The sequence below is a fragment of the Trichoplusia ni genome, chromosome 21 (assembly GCF_003590095.1).
Source record: "Trichoplusia ni isolate ovarian cell line Hi5 chromosome 21, tn1, whole genome shotgun sequence".
Lineage (NCBI taxonomy): Eukaryota > Metazoa > Arthropoda > Insecta > Lepidoptera > Noctuidae > Trichoplusia > Trichoplusia ni.
In genome coordinates this window covers 4,470,192-4,488,590 of record NC_039498.1, presented here as the reverse complement: position 1 = coordinate 4,488,590, position 18,399 = coordinate 4,470,192, and the positions used below count along the sequence as shown (strand labels likewise).

Genomic DNA, 18,399 nt, shown 5'->3' with positions numbered 1-18,399 from the left:
CTTATTGTGGCTTTTGCTGATGCGGAAGAGAGATATGGTGTCGTGTTATGTACACGGCGTCTCGCTTTCACGATAACAAAAAACCTGCTAAAAGATACAGGCACTGGCGGTCATGTAATGTGTAGTATATTTGCACACAAATGTTGATTCTAAGGAACGTAACGATCGTGTTTCGATAGGTCTAAGGCTTGTTCGTAATGTGGGACGTGTAACTGCGATGGAAATCCCTATAAATTTTCGTTTGCGCTGACGAACGTTGCATGAATATTTCTTCGTTATTAACATTTTTACGGGAGAAAACTTTGAAAATTTAAGTGAAAATGGAGCACTTAGCTGCGGCGTCAATCATGCCGTAACAACTTAATGAAGCTCTTAAAGAAAAATAAAATTAAGTGATAACACTGAGTTATTTAACTTGAGACAATTTATGAATACTGGCGTAGACTTTATACCAACTAAATATGCCTTTGGGAATTGAGAAAATGATACGAAATACGTTCCTAAGTTGGTTCATTGAACAATGTACACTGCACAGCGATGAAACGGCCAGATCCAGCATTCAGCTTCATATAACATTTCCGCAGCGTAAGGGTTAATCTGTCTCGAGGTCCGTTCTAGATAAGAATGTTCGGTCACCACAATAAATCAGCCGGATGCAGTGGATGCCGATGCGAACCATTTATCTGTGTCTATGCGTGTCGGTGCACTATGCGAGCTCAGGCCAAAGATTTCGTGTGATACAAGTATTGCAACAATGCACTTGACAAATGATGGTTAAGTATCGTATTTTTAAGACGTCGTCTGTCTTCTTACCAAAGAATTTCAACGAGAAAATTATAAAATGTAGACTTGTTAAGCCAAAAGGCACTTCGTAGTTTTCTAAGAATTATATGTCGGATTACATAATGATACCTGCACAATAATACAGTAGACTGCCAGCTGTAATGAGATCCACACAATGACGCTGAACATTTTTAGAATATACTCAGAAACAAACTTGCACAAATATTTTAAAAATAATTTTCCAAGAGCGCTTTCATGTGGATTGCAGTCATCTAAAATCTGGCTCCCAAGAAATTTAATTTAGTTGAAAATAATCAGGATGACATGGAAATGAGAGCTCACATGCAGCGAGAAAGTTTTCCGATGCATTTCGGGATTGAAATTTCAGATAGAGCTACTCGATACTAACCCGAGTCTCGGGAGCTAATAAAACGGACCGCCACAACAAGTTCTGCAGCGGGGAAACTTAGTTTACGAGTACTTTTCAAAATATCGCACGGGCATCGGTATACCGGATCCGTACCTACGCTTCTACATTTTTGCACTGGAAATTATGGTTGGACATTGATAACTCCATATAAACTTATTCTATTTAAGAAATATCAAGGACAATGTTTTTCACCATAATCGGGATTAGTGGGGTCGGGAGTTACGCAACGGGTGTATTCTCTCATAAAATTGTCTTCAATATAAAGAAAGTACTTACAAAAATATGTTTGCGTCATTCAATAAGAATGGACATTACGTGACGATTGTACTGGCACAGTTTTGCGTCCTGAACATATTTTTTCCATGACGGGAAAGGTACAGATATTTTTAGTCCTTTAAATAATGAATCGTTTTATTATAAAGAATTTATTTAAGAAAAAATGTAGCTCGGACAAAATTTTAGAAAAAAGGTATTGGTATTTAAAGTGTCTATCTTTTATTAGATTGCTCGTCAAAGATTCCATAAAAATATGTACCTAAAAAATTACTTTAAACTTATTTTTAGACACCCGACTGTACAAAAAACTGAAAAGATAAATTTCTTAGGCGAGACTATGTAAAATATTTTTAAGTTATGAAAAAATAAGTTGAAAATAAAAACAAATTTCTTAAATGATATTCTAAAAAGGTTCAGTGTCTTGACATTCCAGATTGAATTCTTCTCGTTCCAGACCTTTATAGAAAGTTTTATCCAAACGCTACTAAACTTTGAAGATATTTTTGAGTATTGATATCGTTATTAAACAACTGATTAAGCTTCGCGTATGTCAGATCTACGAACTCTTATCAACCATCAAAACGAGAAGACGAATGCGACTCAAAATTTAGTAGCGTTAAAATCTTTGGTACTTACTTTGAACCGGCTCAGGTACTCCTGCTGGCGTGTGATGTCAGTGGCCAGGATCAGGGAGCTGATCTGGTTCTCCAGCGTGGTGCGCCCCGACGGCATCTGGTCGAGGATCCCGCTCTCGATGAGGCAGCTCATAGCGGATCGCCAGTGGTGGTTCTCGAGCACCGATGTGTTCTATGGACAAGATATAGTTATGGTCAGAACTTGTACTATACGCACTTTAAGAAGAAACTTGCTGAAATCTTGAAGGGACCCTCTACTGCGTGTAGGCGGTTGGAATATACAACGATAATATATTTATGCTCTTATGTTCTACACTACTAGAAGACGAAAAAGGATCAATCTATCTGCTAAGATTTTGATCTAGTCCGGCTTATCATGTTACGAACGACGAAGTATTAAATTTTTATTGATTAAAAGCTCATATTATGTATATGATTAGTTCAAAATTCGGAGATGCTAATCTTATCCCATTTAATAACTGTAAATCTATTCGAATATGAACGAAGTAAAATAGAAGGCCATATAAGTTATTAAGATGCAAACACTTAACCAGTCTGATACCAAAAATAAGTGGGGGTATTCTGAGCTGAAGGCTACCAGCTAAGTTTGGCGAAGTCTACTTGCAAATTTAGCTCAAAGGACGCTAGCTTCCAATTATGTCTGTTAAATTTTTGACAACTGCTTCGAGAATAGAGTTCTATTAGGTGTTAAAATATACCAGCCCAGTTAACACAAGAAAACAATATGGACTATATCATTTTAACTGATTTTGTTTTCTTTCTGAACTATGAAGGCTTTCCGTGAGGTGTATATTTATATTTTTTTCGGGGTATCTTTTCAGCACGCCTATCCTCATCCAAGGCCGGGGATAACGGTAAAGTACAAAGGACACATATTTATAAATATCCAAGCATTTGCTTTGCTCATGTGACAAGATTTAACCATAGGTTCGTTTTATACCGATGTTCACACACTGTGTGAAATATTTTGTCTGATCTGAAAAAGGTAATATACTAGGTAATGAGGCTCATGTATCAGAGTTCAGTGTCAAATTAATAACGAGAGGAATGCGAAATGAGGAATGTAAATTGAGAACTAGGGTCGCGCTCCGTCGATCAAAGAGCACGGATATTAAAATAATAGCATGAGTGGAGAAACGTGCATAACTTAAAGCTTTCGCGATTGGGTTCAGCGATCATGCACGTTCTGTGAACAATTATCTCCCCATTATGCAAGCTCAAGGAGTGTTTAGTGTTACAATATAACTACATAAGTGATGTTTAGTCAGTTTGTATGCACAACGTTTAAGTTTGGCTCGTACGTCAGTTACTGTTGTATGCAGTTTATTATTTCATGATGTTAAGCGCTTCGCTTATTACACTTGCCTTAATTTTCTGGCATAATTCACACTGTTCTGTGTAAAGTCAAGTGAACTCGCAGCAACAAAACTGACACTTTGACTGAATCCTTTAGTACCCCTAATAGAAGTAAGTAGTTATAAGTATCCGAGTATGCATGATATTAAATAACACCTGCTATCAAATTAAGGTGGGGATATACTCAACATAACTCACTAGTATTAAGCTTAAACGTAACGCGTGACTGTATTCAGTATGGTATAATTATTTTTGACCTAAACCTAAAGCTCTAACAGAAACAGACAACTATAACTACTGCGACCGAAACTAGTCGGGCAACTTCTACGCAACGGTTTACTCACGCGTACTTTTCCCGATAAGTACGCGTGAGTAAACTGTTGCGTCATTTTATAATGAATCATTCTCCCGATACTTACTATTATAAAATAACATATACAGACAGTGGTATAAAGGGAACGAAACGGAGATATAGATTCAACTAACTTTTCGCCCGCGGCTTCGCCCGCATCGAGGTCGGTTATATCGCGTTTCCAAGAGAAGTCTTCAAAAGTCCGGGATAAAAACTATCCTATGTTCTTTCTCAAGGTCAACTCTATCTCTGTACCAAATTTCATTAAAATCAGTTCAGTGGTTTAGACGTGAAAGCGTCACAGACAGATAGACAGACAGACAGAGTTACTTTCACATTTATAATATGAGTAAGGATTATAGATGTAAATCGTATGCAGTAGCATACGATCTACTTAGGAGTAATTAGGATGATCCCTATGTATAAGCGGATTAAATTCAATAAGATTTAGTGGTGAACTAATGGCTAGTGGGCTGGAGATTACACAAGTGCTTTGCAGATTCAAATACTGACTTATGTATTGTGTACATATCTATTATAATTTTTAAAGAACTTTAACGATTTAAGCTTACACATTAGGGTCCAAAACCGTACAATCATTTTGACTGCACGGATAGCCGAGTGGTTGAGGTCACCACGCCAATACCACTGTGCGTGTCGTGTCGCGGGTTCGATCTCCGCGTAGGACAAGTATTTGTGTGATCCACAAATGCTTGTTCTGAGTCTGGGTGTCATTGTGCACGTGATTTGTATGTTTGTAAAACCCCCCGCGACACAAGGATTAAATTCCTTAGTGCGAGAGTCGTTTTTTTCTTTAAACAAAAAAATAATAATAGTAACATACATAAAAAAAACAATGATAATTTTATTTTATGAAGTCCGTCAAATAGTTTTCAGTAAAAGATCGCTCTGAGCAATGAAGCCCAAGCCCATGTATCAAATTATCTTTGTCATATCCTGTACTCATGTGTAATACAGAACATCCTATTTACCATAAAGCGTTAAAACTAATTTCGTAAAAACCGTATATCTTGTGCGACTATGAAATTAAAATGCACAATAACTTTATGAATACTTATAACTGGTCCAATGATCATGATCAATGAGTATATTTCATTCATTGTTTACTATAGGCAGTGTCGACTGCAGCGCATTGTGCAGCCGACTGATTTCAGATTGAAACTTTGTTTTTTGTGCGAGTAACAGCCAATCGGGACAGTTTTGGTACAATATTTTATATGCAGCCGATGTTTGTTTCAGTAGCATGTACAGTTCGGTAGTTTACATAATTGTGTCGTGGTTGATCGGTAGTTTCTGTAAATGTTTTTAGGTTGGGTTTATGAAGCAATGAAAGAACAAAAAAGCTCTTTTCTTGTCTCTAATTGAATCTAAAGCAACCGTAAACTTTAATATTTTACACATAACATGAGTTAACCTTTTATTAAAGCAGTTTGTTAAAGAGATGAAACCTTAACAAAATTTCACGCAGATAATAGCGCTTTTCAGAACATTTAAATTACAAATATAATTATGTAGTTAAGAACTTCAGTTGGGGTAATTACCTTTAAATATGACTAATTGTGCATACAATGTTGTACAAAGGTTGAATGCGGTTCGGCGGAAGCAGGCGAGTGCGGTTTAATTTAATAACGCGGAGGAAACACGCGGGTCACTCCAGACGTGTAATGGCGTTGTTTTAGAAGTTAACTGCATTACCTCCACAACAGTTGTTACCTTTAATAAATTAAACCAGCTTCAGTTTCAGAATGTTCCTTTGTTTGGGCTCACGTCGAGGTAGCTGAAGCGAGAGCTATTGTTTAATTATAATTATTCCTTTACTTGTATTTTTAAACGTGAGAACATTAAAAAATATGTAATAAATAGTTAAACAAGACTTGTTAGACAGACAAGAAAAAATACTCTAATCAGTAAATTTGTAAGTTAAGTTTCTACTAGTAGTTCCTTTTTTTGCAGTTGGTTATCAACTAAAATCAACCCCGTTTTTGTAAAACCCTATATTTTAGCAATCTGCAGTTCCGTCTCTTGTACCACATATTAATTTATAAGCTTGTACTGTACTCATCTTACTAGATGGCATACCGTTGTGTTTGAAGAGCTTCGCCGTCTTAAGGGACTTAAAGTTCTGTTCTGAGAAACTGTCGCCGTTCCGAACTATGCTTCATAATGCGTGGCTTCCCTTTTCTTGTCTCGACTTTATAGCGAACTTATCGTAATACTTTGTGTTAAAACGCGTTTAAGAATTGAGAAATGAGAACAAGTAACATGATGCGGTAAAGTGTAAGTACATAGTTAAAAAAAATCAATACTTTAAATTCAATAATGTATGAGTGACCTTACTGTCTATCGCTACAAAAGGAATTTACAATGTAATATGAAGCAAAAGCTCAACAATTTCCTTTAAGTCATAGGTGATTGAAAGAACAGTGAAAATTTAATGCCCGAGGAATCAAGACAGTCGATTATAAATTTAAAATTATAAAGTTCAATTCTATTCATGTCGATCGACAGCAATTGTTGCATGCATTTTTAACATACCCTGACTCTGTTATTGAAGTGAAGGTACTGCATTTCTGATGTTATACTTAAATAGGATATCTTGATGTAGAAGCTATTTTAGAGCGAGTCGTAACTTGGTTGTTGAGGCGATACTGGTACTGGTGAGTGCATTAAATAGAGAGGTGACTTGGAGTTCCGCCACAATGTCAATTTCTACTCGTTTGTCGCGGACATCTTGATGTGTTCCGAGCCTTTTATAAAACTTTTATTACCGATGTGTTATTATTTGTTTGCGGATATTGTGGGACAGAGTACGCGACATGACATACTTTTTCCGTGACCGATTGTGAAATTAATTATTGAACCGTACAATGCAGTAAATGTAAAAAAAATGTTAGCTTCGTCAATTCTTTGAAAAACATTCCGTTATACTTCTGTATTTATAAAAGAAAAACAAGAGTCAAGATAAAAAACCCATCGCAATTTCGATCAGCTAACATATCGGTATAAAAGATTGAGAAGAAGAAGAAATGAAATCGAGCTTTCAATAAAATATCAAACTCTATTTCCAGTTCCCACAGAGCAAACGTTGACCTGTCAAAATTTCATTCCGAGGGCGACGCAAATTCAGCAATCTAAACGGTGTTGGGCGGGCGGTCATTAAATCGTCGAGTGTGCACGTGACAGGCCGTGCCAAAGGTGAGCCATTGTCTACGGGCAGACGACAAATGCATATTGAAGGGTTTGAACCGATGAAGCCTATCTGCTATCTGCAGCGATTGTACGCCTTTGTTGAACGTGAGTACGAAATCTCTCGTGAATTGCTCTCCCTACGGTCAACTGCGGCAATTTAGATGATGCGTTAACAATATGTACAGGTAGCTCACATGTGTGTGAGCCAGTAATTGAGTTCATAATAATAAAATGATGAGGTGGATTTTGAATTCAATGTTGATTGCAAAAAAAATCCCTTTCACTAATTTACAGATTGTACCTTTTTCTACATTCACAAACCAAATTTGAGTACCAAATTATAAGAACCGCGAATGGTATTATTTGGGAAGTTAAATACGAGTGCCTACAATTTAATTACAGTCCAAGGAATATTGGGCTTCAAACCTCACCTCCCGGAAGTAGGCAGAAGTATTTGTGCACGAGTTTCAACGAAGCGAATAACTAACTTACATCGCGACACTCGCGTTCATTATATAATCAAATATGAATCATTGTTGATCAGTCACTAATTATTCAATACTCATTCATTTCTCCATATTTTGTAATTGATATATTTCAATTTCTTACTTAAGTAAACACATAATGTTATAAAACCTTCTAAAATATTGCATTTCTTTTTGAAGAAAAACAAAGAAAGCCGTGGGTATATAATTACGTTGGTTATAAATTATCACGTCGTCCTACAAGACATGCTTTGTGTACACGTCATATAGACGTTTCTATGAAATGCACTCTTTAATTTTGCTTTTACATTTTCTTTTTAAATGTCTCTCCAAGGGCCCGGGACGCCTTTAATGTTTCACTCAATTGTAGATACCTTTGATATGTCACGTCGATTGACGTGACACGTTAACTATTACCAAGTAATTTTTCTTTACATAGTCGATGTAAACAGGTGAAAGAAGAATTTTTAATGAATAGTATGTTTGGTTCTCACACGGAATATTTTTTATTCGTATTTCACAAATTTTACAGACGATGAAAGGCGAATTAAGGGGAGAATTTGGCGTCACTAGTTTCTATGGTAGTGAAGGGGCACTTATTTCTTCTTGTTGAAGTTCTCATCATAAATAAGGTTCATTGAACATTTTTTTATTTCTGTTCAAATTATTTTGTGCAAAGTGAAGAGACCTTCATCCATTCGAAGCTTTAATGCGGCTGACCATTTCCTTATCGTACTATTATTCGTGTTTTATTAAATGAGTTCTGGAAATCTACGTTTGAGGTAGTGACTCATTGACAAAAATTCATGGTAATACCTTTGACTCATTTACAAAACCGTTAGAAGTTCGCATTAGACGCAAAAATTGTAGCAGGAAACATATTCATAACGAATGTGTGTGCTATTTCTTAAAAATAAAATTATGGTTTGATTGAATGTTATAGTAAGAGGAAGTCATACGAGTATATCTAAGTGATTTCGAGCGAGAGAATTTCGAGTTTATTTTCAACCAATTAAAAAACAAGATAAGTTTCTCAATCTGTCCCTATGTTGTTGATTCTGTTTAACCCTAGAAAGATAATCATATTGTGACGTACGTTAAAGATAATCATGCGTAAAATTGACGCATGTGTTTTATCGGTCTGTATATCGAGGTTTATTTATTAATTTGAATAGATATTAAGTTTTATTATATTTACACTTACATACTAATAATAAATTCAACAAACTATTTATTTATGTTTATTTATTTATTAAAAAAAAACAAAAACTCAAAATTTCTTCTATAAAGTAACAAAACTTTTAAACATTCTCTCTTTTACAAAAATAAACTTATTTTGTACTTTAAAAACAGTCATGTTGTATTATAAAATAAGTAATTAGCTTAACTTATACATAATAGAAACAAATTATACTTATTAGTCAGTCAGAAACAACTTTGGCACATATCAATATTATGCTCTCGACAAATAACTTTTTTGCATTTTTTGCACGATGCATTTGCCTTTCGCCTTATTTTAGAGGGGCAGTAAGTACAGTAAGTACGTTTTTTCGTTACTGGCTCTTCAGTACTGTCATCTGATGTACCAGGCACTTCATTTGGCAAAATATTAGAGATATTATCGCGCAAATATCTCTTCAAAGTAGGAGCTTCTAAACGCTTACGCATAAACGATGACGTCAGGCTCATGTAAAGGTTTCTCATAAATTTTTTGCGACTTTGAACCTTTTCTCCCTTGCTACTGACATTATGGCTGTATATAATAAAAGAATTTATGCAGGCAATGTTTATCATTCCGTACAATAATGCCATAGGCCACCTATTCGTCTTCCTACTGCAGGTCATCACAGAACACATTTGGTCTAGCGTGTCCACTCCGCCTTTAGTTTGATTATAATACATAACCATTTGCGGTTTACCGGTACTTTCGTTGATAGAAGCATCCTCATCACAAGATGATAATAAGTATACCATCTTAGCTGGCTTCGGTTTATATGAGACGAGAGTAAGGGTCCGTCAAAACAAAACATCGATGTTCCCACTGGCCTGGAGCGACTGTTTTTCAGTACTTCCGGTATCTCGCGTTTGTTTGATCGCACGGTTCCCACAATGGTTAACTTATACGGTTCTTGTAGTAAGTTTTTTGCCAAAGGGATTGAGGTGAACCAATTGTCACACGTAATATTACGACAACTACCGTGCACAGGCTTTGATAACTCCTTCACGTAGTATTCACCGAGTGGTACTCCGTTGGTCTGTGTTCCTCTTCCCAAATAAGGCATTCCATTTATCATATACTTTGTACCACTGTCACACATCATGAGGATTTTTATTCCATACTTACTTGGCTTGTTTGGGATATACATCCTAAACGGACACCGTCCTCTAAAACCAAGTAACTGTTCATCTATGGTCAAATGAGCCCCTGGAGTGTAATTTTGTATGCACTGATGGATAAAGAGATCCCATATTTTTCTAACAGGAGTAAATACATCGTTTTCTCGAAGTGTGGGCCGTATACTTTTGTCATCCATTCTAAGACATCGTATCAAAAAATCAAAACGATCACGACTCATTACAGAGACGTACACCATTGACAAAGATCGATCAAAGAGGTCATCTGTGGACATGTGGTTATCTTTTCTCACTGCTGTCATTACCAGAATACCAAAGAAAGCATAGATTTCATCTTCATTCGTGTCACGAAATGTAGCACCTGTCATAGATTCCCGACGTTTCAATGATATCTCAGCATTTGTCCATTTTACAATTTCCGAAATTATCTCATCAGTAAAAAATAGTTTGAAGCATAAAAGTGGGTCATATATATTGCGGCACATACGCGTCGGACCTCTTTGAGATCTGACAATGTTCAGTGCAGAGACTCGGCTACGCCTCGTGGACTTTGAAGTTGACCAACAATGTTTATTCTTACCTCTAATAGTCCTCTGTGGCAAGGTCAAGATTTTGTTAGAAGCCAATGAAGAACCTGGTTGTTCAATAACATTTTGTTCGTCTAATATTTCACTACCGCTTGACGTTGGCTGCACTTCATGTACCTCATCTATAAACGCTTCTTCTGTATCGCTCTGGACGTCATCTTCACTTACGTGATCTGATATTTCACTGTCAGAATCCTCACCAACAAGCTCGTCATCGCTTTGCAGAAGAGCAGAGAGGATATGCTCATCGTCTAAAGAACTACCCATTTTATTATATATTAGTCACGATATCTATAACAAGAAAATATATATATAATAAGTTATCACGTAAGTAGAACATGAAATAACAATATAATTATCGTATGAGTTAAATCTTAAAAGTCACGTAAAAGATAATCATGCGTCATTTTGACTCACGCGGTCGTTATAGTTCAAAATCAGTGACACTTACCGCATTGACAAGCACGCCTCACGGGAGCTCCAAGCGGCGACTGAGATGTCCTAAACGCACAGCGACGGATTCGCGCTATTTAGAAAGAGAGAGCAATATTTCAAGAATGCATGCGTCAATTTTACGCAGACTATCTTTCTAGGGTTAAATTTAACGTGGAATAGTTGCCATTTGGTGCAAAAAAATGTTATTGTTGTTAAAATAATATTTTTTTATTGAACAAGATACAATGTTAATTCTTACTGAGGTAGGTAGCTAAAGTTTGAATTAAATAAAAATCATAATTGTTAATCATAATCATAACAAGAACGAGAATGATGGAAAATTTTACTATGCACCTATAATACCTACAGTGTACTTTAAATCATGATGTTCATTATTAAATCATAGTGTTCAGTATTAAAAAAAAATCTATTTTATTTTCTCACTCCTAAAGTTTACTACGCTTTAATTTTGGCTCTACAATTGCAGCAGAAAATGATTTAGTCGAATGTCGGATACTAAATATCCGTTAGCAGTCTGACCGAGCGCCGGACATTTAGCGAATGCTTCACATAAGGCCGCGCTGCTGTTGAAATTTCACGACGAGTTCATTTACTACAATAGAGCTTTATGACAAAGCGAAATAAAACTTTAATTGTCGTATATTTTCATTTATTTTTATGTAACTGTCCCCACGTATCGCCTTACAGTCGATGATAAAGGGAATACAATAATTCAAATTCCACAGTTTTTGTATGTTTTCATATTTTCTCAACTTTCCTGGACTGCTACGAAAATTTAAAGACTAAATTAAGCCAAATCAGTTCAGCCGTACTCTAGTTTTAGCGAGACTAACGAACAGCAATTCTTTATATTAATAAGAAAAAGAGATAGATGAATACTAATTTAAAGTTACCATAAAAGTACGTAAAAGTGTCATACTTCTTTAGATTTAACAAGTTACGTATTAATGGATATCAAACTATCCAAATGCGCGTAAAATGTATTGTAAAGACTCTCCACTCATTTCGACTCGCCGCAGCTCACAATTAAAGACTCCATTTGGATCCGCAACTAGTCGGGCAATCTCGCGACTCTCTCTCAAATTACGCGTAAATAAACCGATGCATCATTTAATAAATTCACATCATGACAAAGAAAAACAAAAGGTAATCAATATGCATTCCATTTATGTCCATTTCACGTATGATTTTTAAAGCTCATTAGCGTACGTATTGTCATGTTAACTTTATAACAAAGGAGGGTAAATGACACGCGCTGTATTCAATTCCAATTAATAAAAGCGAGAATCTAAATGTCTCGAATTTCTCGAAGGGAATTTCACGAATATAAAGCTTGAAAGTTTGAAACGTAGCCTTTAAAAAAATATGTAAAAAGAATTCAGATCAAATTCTGATATTCGATACTATGAACGGTATTGCACTTGATTCTGAGCGATGACGCAGGCTCTAGTTGAGGGTCTTATATCTAGCTGTGTGAAGCTGTATTCCTATAAATAGTTGAGTTTTTTCTATATTGGTTTTTGAAGCCGTTGTTTTGTATTGATATATTAAAAGTAGTCTATCTATTGTAAGTTCTGCATGCTAAATAGAAGACTCATTTGAGCTTTTTATAGACTTTATTTTTTAGGAATTTGTTTGAAAGTACTGGGACAGGATGTTAACATTTTGAATTGGTTTTAATGTAGATTTCAGTATCTGTATACCACGACATCAAAATATTTCAATCTAAAATACATAACATATAAATAGGTACGCGTACCATTCAGAAAGCAGGTGCCGTGAAATAGAGGATTTACACTGTAACAACACTGAATGTTAATTTGCAGCTTCACCAAACTTGGAACCAGTCAACGCGGAAACTGTTTTATACAGCCTGCGACCATCCCACTGTGGGGCGACTAGCCACCGTTGTTAGTTATATCGTATAAAGAGAAATTAAAACTTAAGATATTATTTCCATTATTACCAGACCTACATGCTTTTTTTACGATGTCAATAGAAAATTTGACAAAAACACTGTTTAGTCCGTAAGAGAGATTGCCAAGAAATATTAGATACGTATTTTGTCTTTTATTTAAAAAAATAAAAGGATACAGTGGTTTGAAATCTCGTGTGACGTCACTTACTAGTAAGTATTTTTTTAAACCGCAACGGCTGCCAATCTAAAGTGCTTTTTATCTTCCTCACTTTTTAATGATGTGGTAAAATGAAATATACCTATTCGTTATTTTTGGAAATCTGTCTGACAGACTATACAGATTTATATTTTATTAGATTCATGAAATACCCTATTAAGTAACATTGAACGAAATTTAAAAAAGTCAACTTTCCTAAAACTACAAATCCGTAACTGATTAGTAAATTGTGAACTTGATTAGTTTAGTTACAAAAAACTACTATCAGCATACACATAAAATAATTACACACCGCAGCGATATAAAAACGAAATTGCATTAAAACGGAACCACATAATGGATTATTGAGGCGAAATAAAATGAATCCAATCAAACAAACCTGCGAGGATTACAATATTGGTATGATGATTGTATAGCATACAGTAATGTATCGAGTGGCGCTCAATAAACTGATGGATTGATGTGGATTCAGTGATCGCCGAGATTGATCAATATTTTTGACAATTATTTATAGAGATACCTTCATTCTCATGTTATTGTGAAAGGTCGAAACATTGTTGAAATGGAAACGATGCGAAACCAAATAATGAATTGAACACATATATACAAACCTAGATTTAACATGTTTTTAAAGGACCAATATTAGAGATCCCTTTTTGTAAGATACCTTTCTTTACGGCCGACTTAAATACTCCGATCTTTAACAGATAGGTCTTCTAAAGATAAAGGTATTTAGGTATAGCCAAATTATACTGCTGCTATATGAACAACGGTTGCAATTAAATCATTTCATCGCTAAGGTATGTACTAGTGAAACTCATGCAACCGTGTCACTCTAACGAAACCGCGTATATAATTGTCAAAGGCCTGCAGTACAAACCCGTCCTATATCGATATCCTTCTGAAGAGTCCTTGTAACAGTCAAAGCGAATTTAAACTAGACTAGGGTACTCGTAACGGCCACACTTGTACACAAAGCAAACGGAATGATGCTCGAAAAATCATCATTTTTAACAAAATAAATAACTAGGTTTTGTTTTTTTGTTATATCTCTGAAATAACTGTTATTGTTGTTTGGATAAACGTATGCAATTGTTCGTATTAATTAAAAAAAGTAATTGGAAGTTTAAAAAAAAATAACTCTGAATTGACAATGCTTTTTCGGGTGCACAAGTGTCGGGCTGTCAGTTGGATTTCAAAAGTGTTTGAATAAAGCGATGGAAATAGCCAGGGGGAGCGCAAGAGACGTCGGAGGCTGTAGTTTGAGCGGATTACAGTATTGACTGTTTCACAGAGCAAAGCCGAATTTAGAGCCGGCTTCCAGTCAGATAGGTATCGACTGTTAGTATTATAGTTAGGTACTGTCTATTTCAAAAGAATTGTCAGTTCGAACTACTATAAATGTATGAAGTGTTTTAAATACTTGTTTTTCGTCCAAGGACTGTAGAACATTCAGAGAAAAGTAAGCCACGCTCGTTTCAACAATATTGATAAAAATGTTTTCTAAGAAGTTTACGAAAACATATTTCTGAATGTCTACAAAGAAATAGTAATAATATTTAATATTTTTTGGTTTTATACATCCACGTTTTTATTCCATTACCCTTGTAAACACGAGACGCCTCGAGGCAACCTTTACATTTTGCTGGCGACGTAAATGAATTGTTAAATACGAAAACATTTACAATTTAAACAAGATTCAAAGGAAAAAGCATCATTAAGTATATTCGATTATTTGTTACTCTAGGTCCACTGCAGGGCAAATACTTTACAAGAAAAAAAAGAGACGAAAAATAATATTTTGTTCAAGATATTTAATAATTTTTTCAATCGTTTTAAACCGTGTCCAACAAAATATTTTTATAACTTTTTATAATTTCCTACAACTGCAGAATTAAATAATGATGTCTCTAAAATAATCGCATTTCTTATGCACCAAATAATATTTGACCATAAGTACATTCGAAAGAGTTTTAATACTGACCCTACTATCACAGCTCGAATTGAAAGCAATCTGGCAAAGTTTAAAGTATACTCACTTAGTATCTGTATTTGAAGAGAATAATACAAAGCAACATCGCATCGCTAATAGCGATCTCTTGCAGGGAATACTGGGGTCAGCGCAGACTGACATGGCCGAAGCGAAACAAATATTTCAAGGACTAAAAGGACAAATTTAATTTTGCTAACGGCGTTTATTTTCATATGCTCTAATACGACCGTTAGGACGCGGTTGTACAAAGAGACACCTTATAATAAATTACGAGAAATTACCTTATATTTATTTACGAGTTATGCTTTATCGCAGTCAATCTGATAAGTTTCGCAGCGATCAAGTCCCTAAATATGAGTCAAAAGTCGGCGTCACATACAATGAGAGGCGATTTCTTAAATTACGAGTGCGAAAAGCGGTAGTCATATATAAAAAACAATTTATACATTCTAGCGCATATGATGTGAAAATAATTTAACTTCTCTCGGTCTGCGCCTACCCTTACCCGGACCACAGAGTTACTCGCCCCCATAGCCCGCCTGTTTCGAACAAACAATATTATGTTCCACTATCGAGGAGAAACACCGCATCTGTGATTCAATTTCACGTTCCCTCGAGCTTCAATAGTTTATAATTTACTTTAGATTGGACGTTCAAAATGAAGGCTAAAAATATAATTAATGCCGTCATTCCCTATTAAGATTAGAATAACACGCCATTGTCTTTTTCATTAAAAAATGTATCAAAGTAATGGCCATTGAGATTTTAGAACTTTGATGATATTTAATGATGAGGATGATCAATTTAAGTCAAATGTTTTTGGCTGTTTTACGAAACAATTATTTTTGGTAAACCAATGATCGTATACCAAGTAATCTGTATACTAGCCTCACATTCTATCTTTCCGATGACGATTTATGCCAAAATTTAATAACAACAATGCTATGATCCTTCGAAAGTTTGTTCATAGTCTTTAACCTCCATCACTTCTTTGTTTCCTATAGGTACAATAGTTACTTACCCGGTATAAAGCAGCGAGATGATTGGACGTGGCGATCAGGAAGGGCTGGTTCACGCCGGGATGGTCCATGTCGTGGGCTATGGCAGCCAGCAGCGACGCCATTATCTCCAGCGGGGTCAAGTGGTCACGGATCTGAAGGAAAAATACTTTTAAGTACTCTAATGTAAAGTTGAAATTTGCTTAAATTTAAATTATGATATCAACAGCTATACATTTTTTTTTTAAGTGTCACGTTTTACTCCTGCTGAAATGATGTTAGTTACAAGTTGTAACTGCCGAGCAAACGTGGCGTCAATCTGATTCTAAATCTCTCAGCACAATTTAGATATGAATATTGTTCCTACGAAATTCATAAAACTCCTGTGCAAAAATGTTTTTACTGTCGTATTACGGACATAACACGTAGAATGTCTGTGTATACTTGAGATTGCCAGGTACTTGTTTCTGCTACACGCTAATCTTAATCAAATCGGCTCGAGCCCGCACCTCGTCAGGACTCCTCTCGTGCCACACAGTAATCCGCGCACTCGAGCGCCTTCCTTCTCAATCTAGCATTTTCCGCACCTTCCTACACTGATTAATCCTGTTAGTCATAGGGGCCTAACGGTAAGCCCAGTGAATACCTAGACTTGTCGCTGTAAAGCTACGTTTTCGAGAAACGGGGAATAGATTTTAGTCTAGTTATACTACATTGTGTGTACATGCGGTGTAGTATCTTTCGTATAAGGATGAATTGAGACATTTGTGACAATGTCAGTCAGAAACATTATGAAGAACCTTGGCGAGTATACAAGCATGGGATTTCCTTACAAATGGCTGTAACACTTTTACATTTACGATTAGCTTTTAGTTCGGCTGTTATAAACAGTCGAGAATTGTTATTCGTTTTCCCACCATTTTCCGTTCCCTTTGTAGTTATCATAAAAATGTGCGTTTTACTATTTGCTTTGAAGAGTATTTATATCAAGATTAGTAGACACGCGAGAACATTATTTGCTGTAGAAACATTGTAAAGAGATCTGGATAGTAATTTGAATCACTATCAAAAACAAGCAGCTTGTTCAATGCCCTTTATTTTTATAAGAATATAAAATAAAAAAGAAGTCATTGTGCCTAAGATATAGAAAGTTCCATGAATGTGCAAAAATGTAAGCATCAGTAGTTATTCGACGACTTTATTGTACCATGCCTGTCGTGTAGCCATACGAACTGAACGAAAATGATCAAATTGAGTTGGTAAGGTGGCTTAGATACTAAAGTTAGATATCAAAGAGTTGTGTTACCTCGTTTTCGAAGGGCTTAATCAAACTCACAATTATTCCAATTTTTATGTACATAAATAACAAAGGTCGTTGGTCAAACCTGATTTACATTTTCAAAAGTATTTGAGTCAGCCGTGGGCGTAAATTATTTTATCAGCGACGTATTTCGGGAAATATATTGTGGCCGTGAACACCATTTCCCTTTTTGATCTCATTAATATTGCAATCAATCAACTTATACTGTTTGCAGAGGTAATAACTTGATTTACCTGATTATGTGAATGAGATTCATCTCAATTTAATTTACTTTGGCTTTACGTTAAGTTGTCATTATTCGAGTATTGATAAACGTCATTTGTTTAATCGTGCAAGCCTCACACTCAAAAACATGTGTACCTTTGATACCTTGTTTAGTTTTTCAATTTAACATATCTTAAACGAATTTTTATTTTTTGTACTTGAAATATTGTTTTAACGATATTGCTTATAGTGAGAACATATACTGGATGTTCAACCGGTATAACCAAGACATTGTAAATGCTCTAAAAGATTTACAAAGGTATTTTGTGCAGGCGCAACAAAGTATTTCTATCCAATGCAGACTAGGCTATAAATAAAGTACTAACTGTATTAAGGCTGGAAGCGTAATGAGCACTAGAAAGTCTGAGTAAGCTTAATTTAAAAAGTGTCCAAATTAACACGTGACATTAAGTGGCAGTACAACATAATCGCCATCGCCCTAGCCTCTTCCCAACTATGTTGGGGTCGGCTTCCAGTGTTACTAGATGCAGCTAAATACCCGTGTTTTTCAAGGAGCGACTGCTTATCTGAACTTCTCAAACCTGGGTAACACAATACCCCTTATTAAGACTGGTTGTCAGACTTTCTAGCTTCTTACTAAACGTGACGACCGACAAAGATAATATAAATAACCGCCAGGATCCACTATTTAACTTGCCTCCCAAAACACAGAAGAAATTGTTATCTTAGCTTTAACCTGCGATCGATCCTGCTGTTGCTTGATTCCTATTTAAGATTTTTT

At 35.5% G+C, this 18,399-nt stretch overlaps 1 protein-coding gene across 4 annotated transcripts in view; it reads right to left on the bottom strand.

Annotated features, from left to right (window-relative positions):
* The window catches only part of LOC113504323, a 110,862-nt gene that overhangs the window by 19,623 nt on the left and 72,840 nt on the right, over nt 1-18,399 (bottom strand). For all 4 annotated transcript variants that reach the window (XM_026886579.1, XM_026886578.1, XM_026886582.1 and 1 more), the window contains exons 8-9: nt 16,096-16,227; nt 2,126-2,296 (exon numbers count right to left, since the gene is read on the bottom strand). In XM_026886579.1, coding sequence (XP_026742380.1) covers nt 2,126-2,296; nt 16,096-16,227 — 303 coding nt within the window. The remainder of the gene's footprint in view (nt 1-2,125; nt 2,297-16,095; nt 16,228-18,399) is intronic.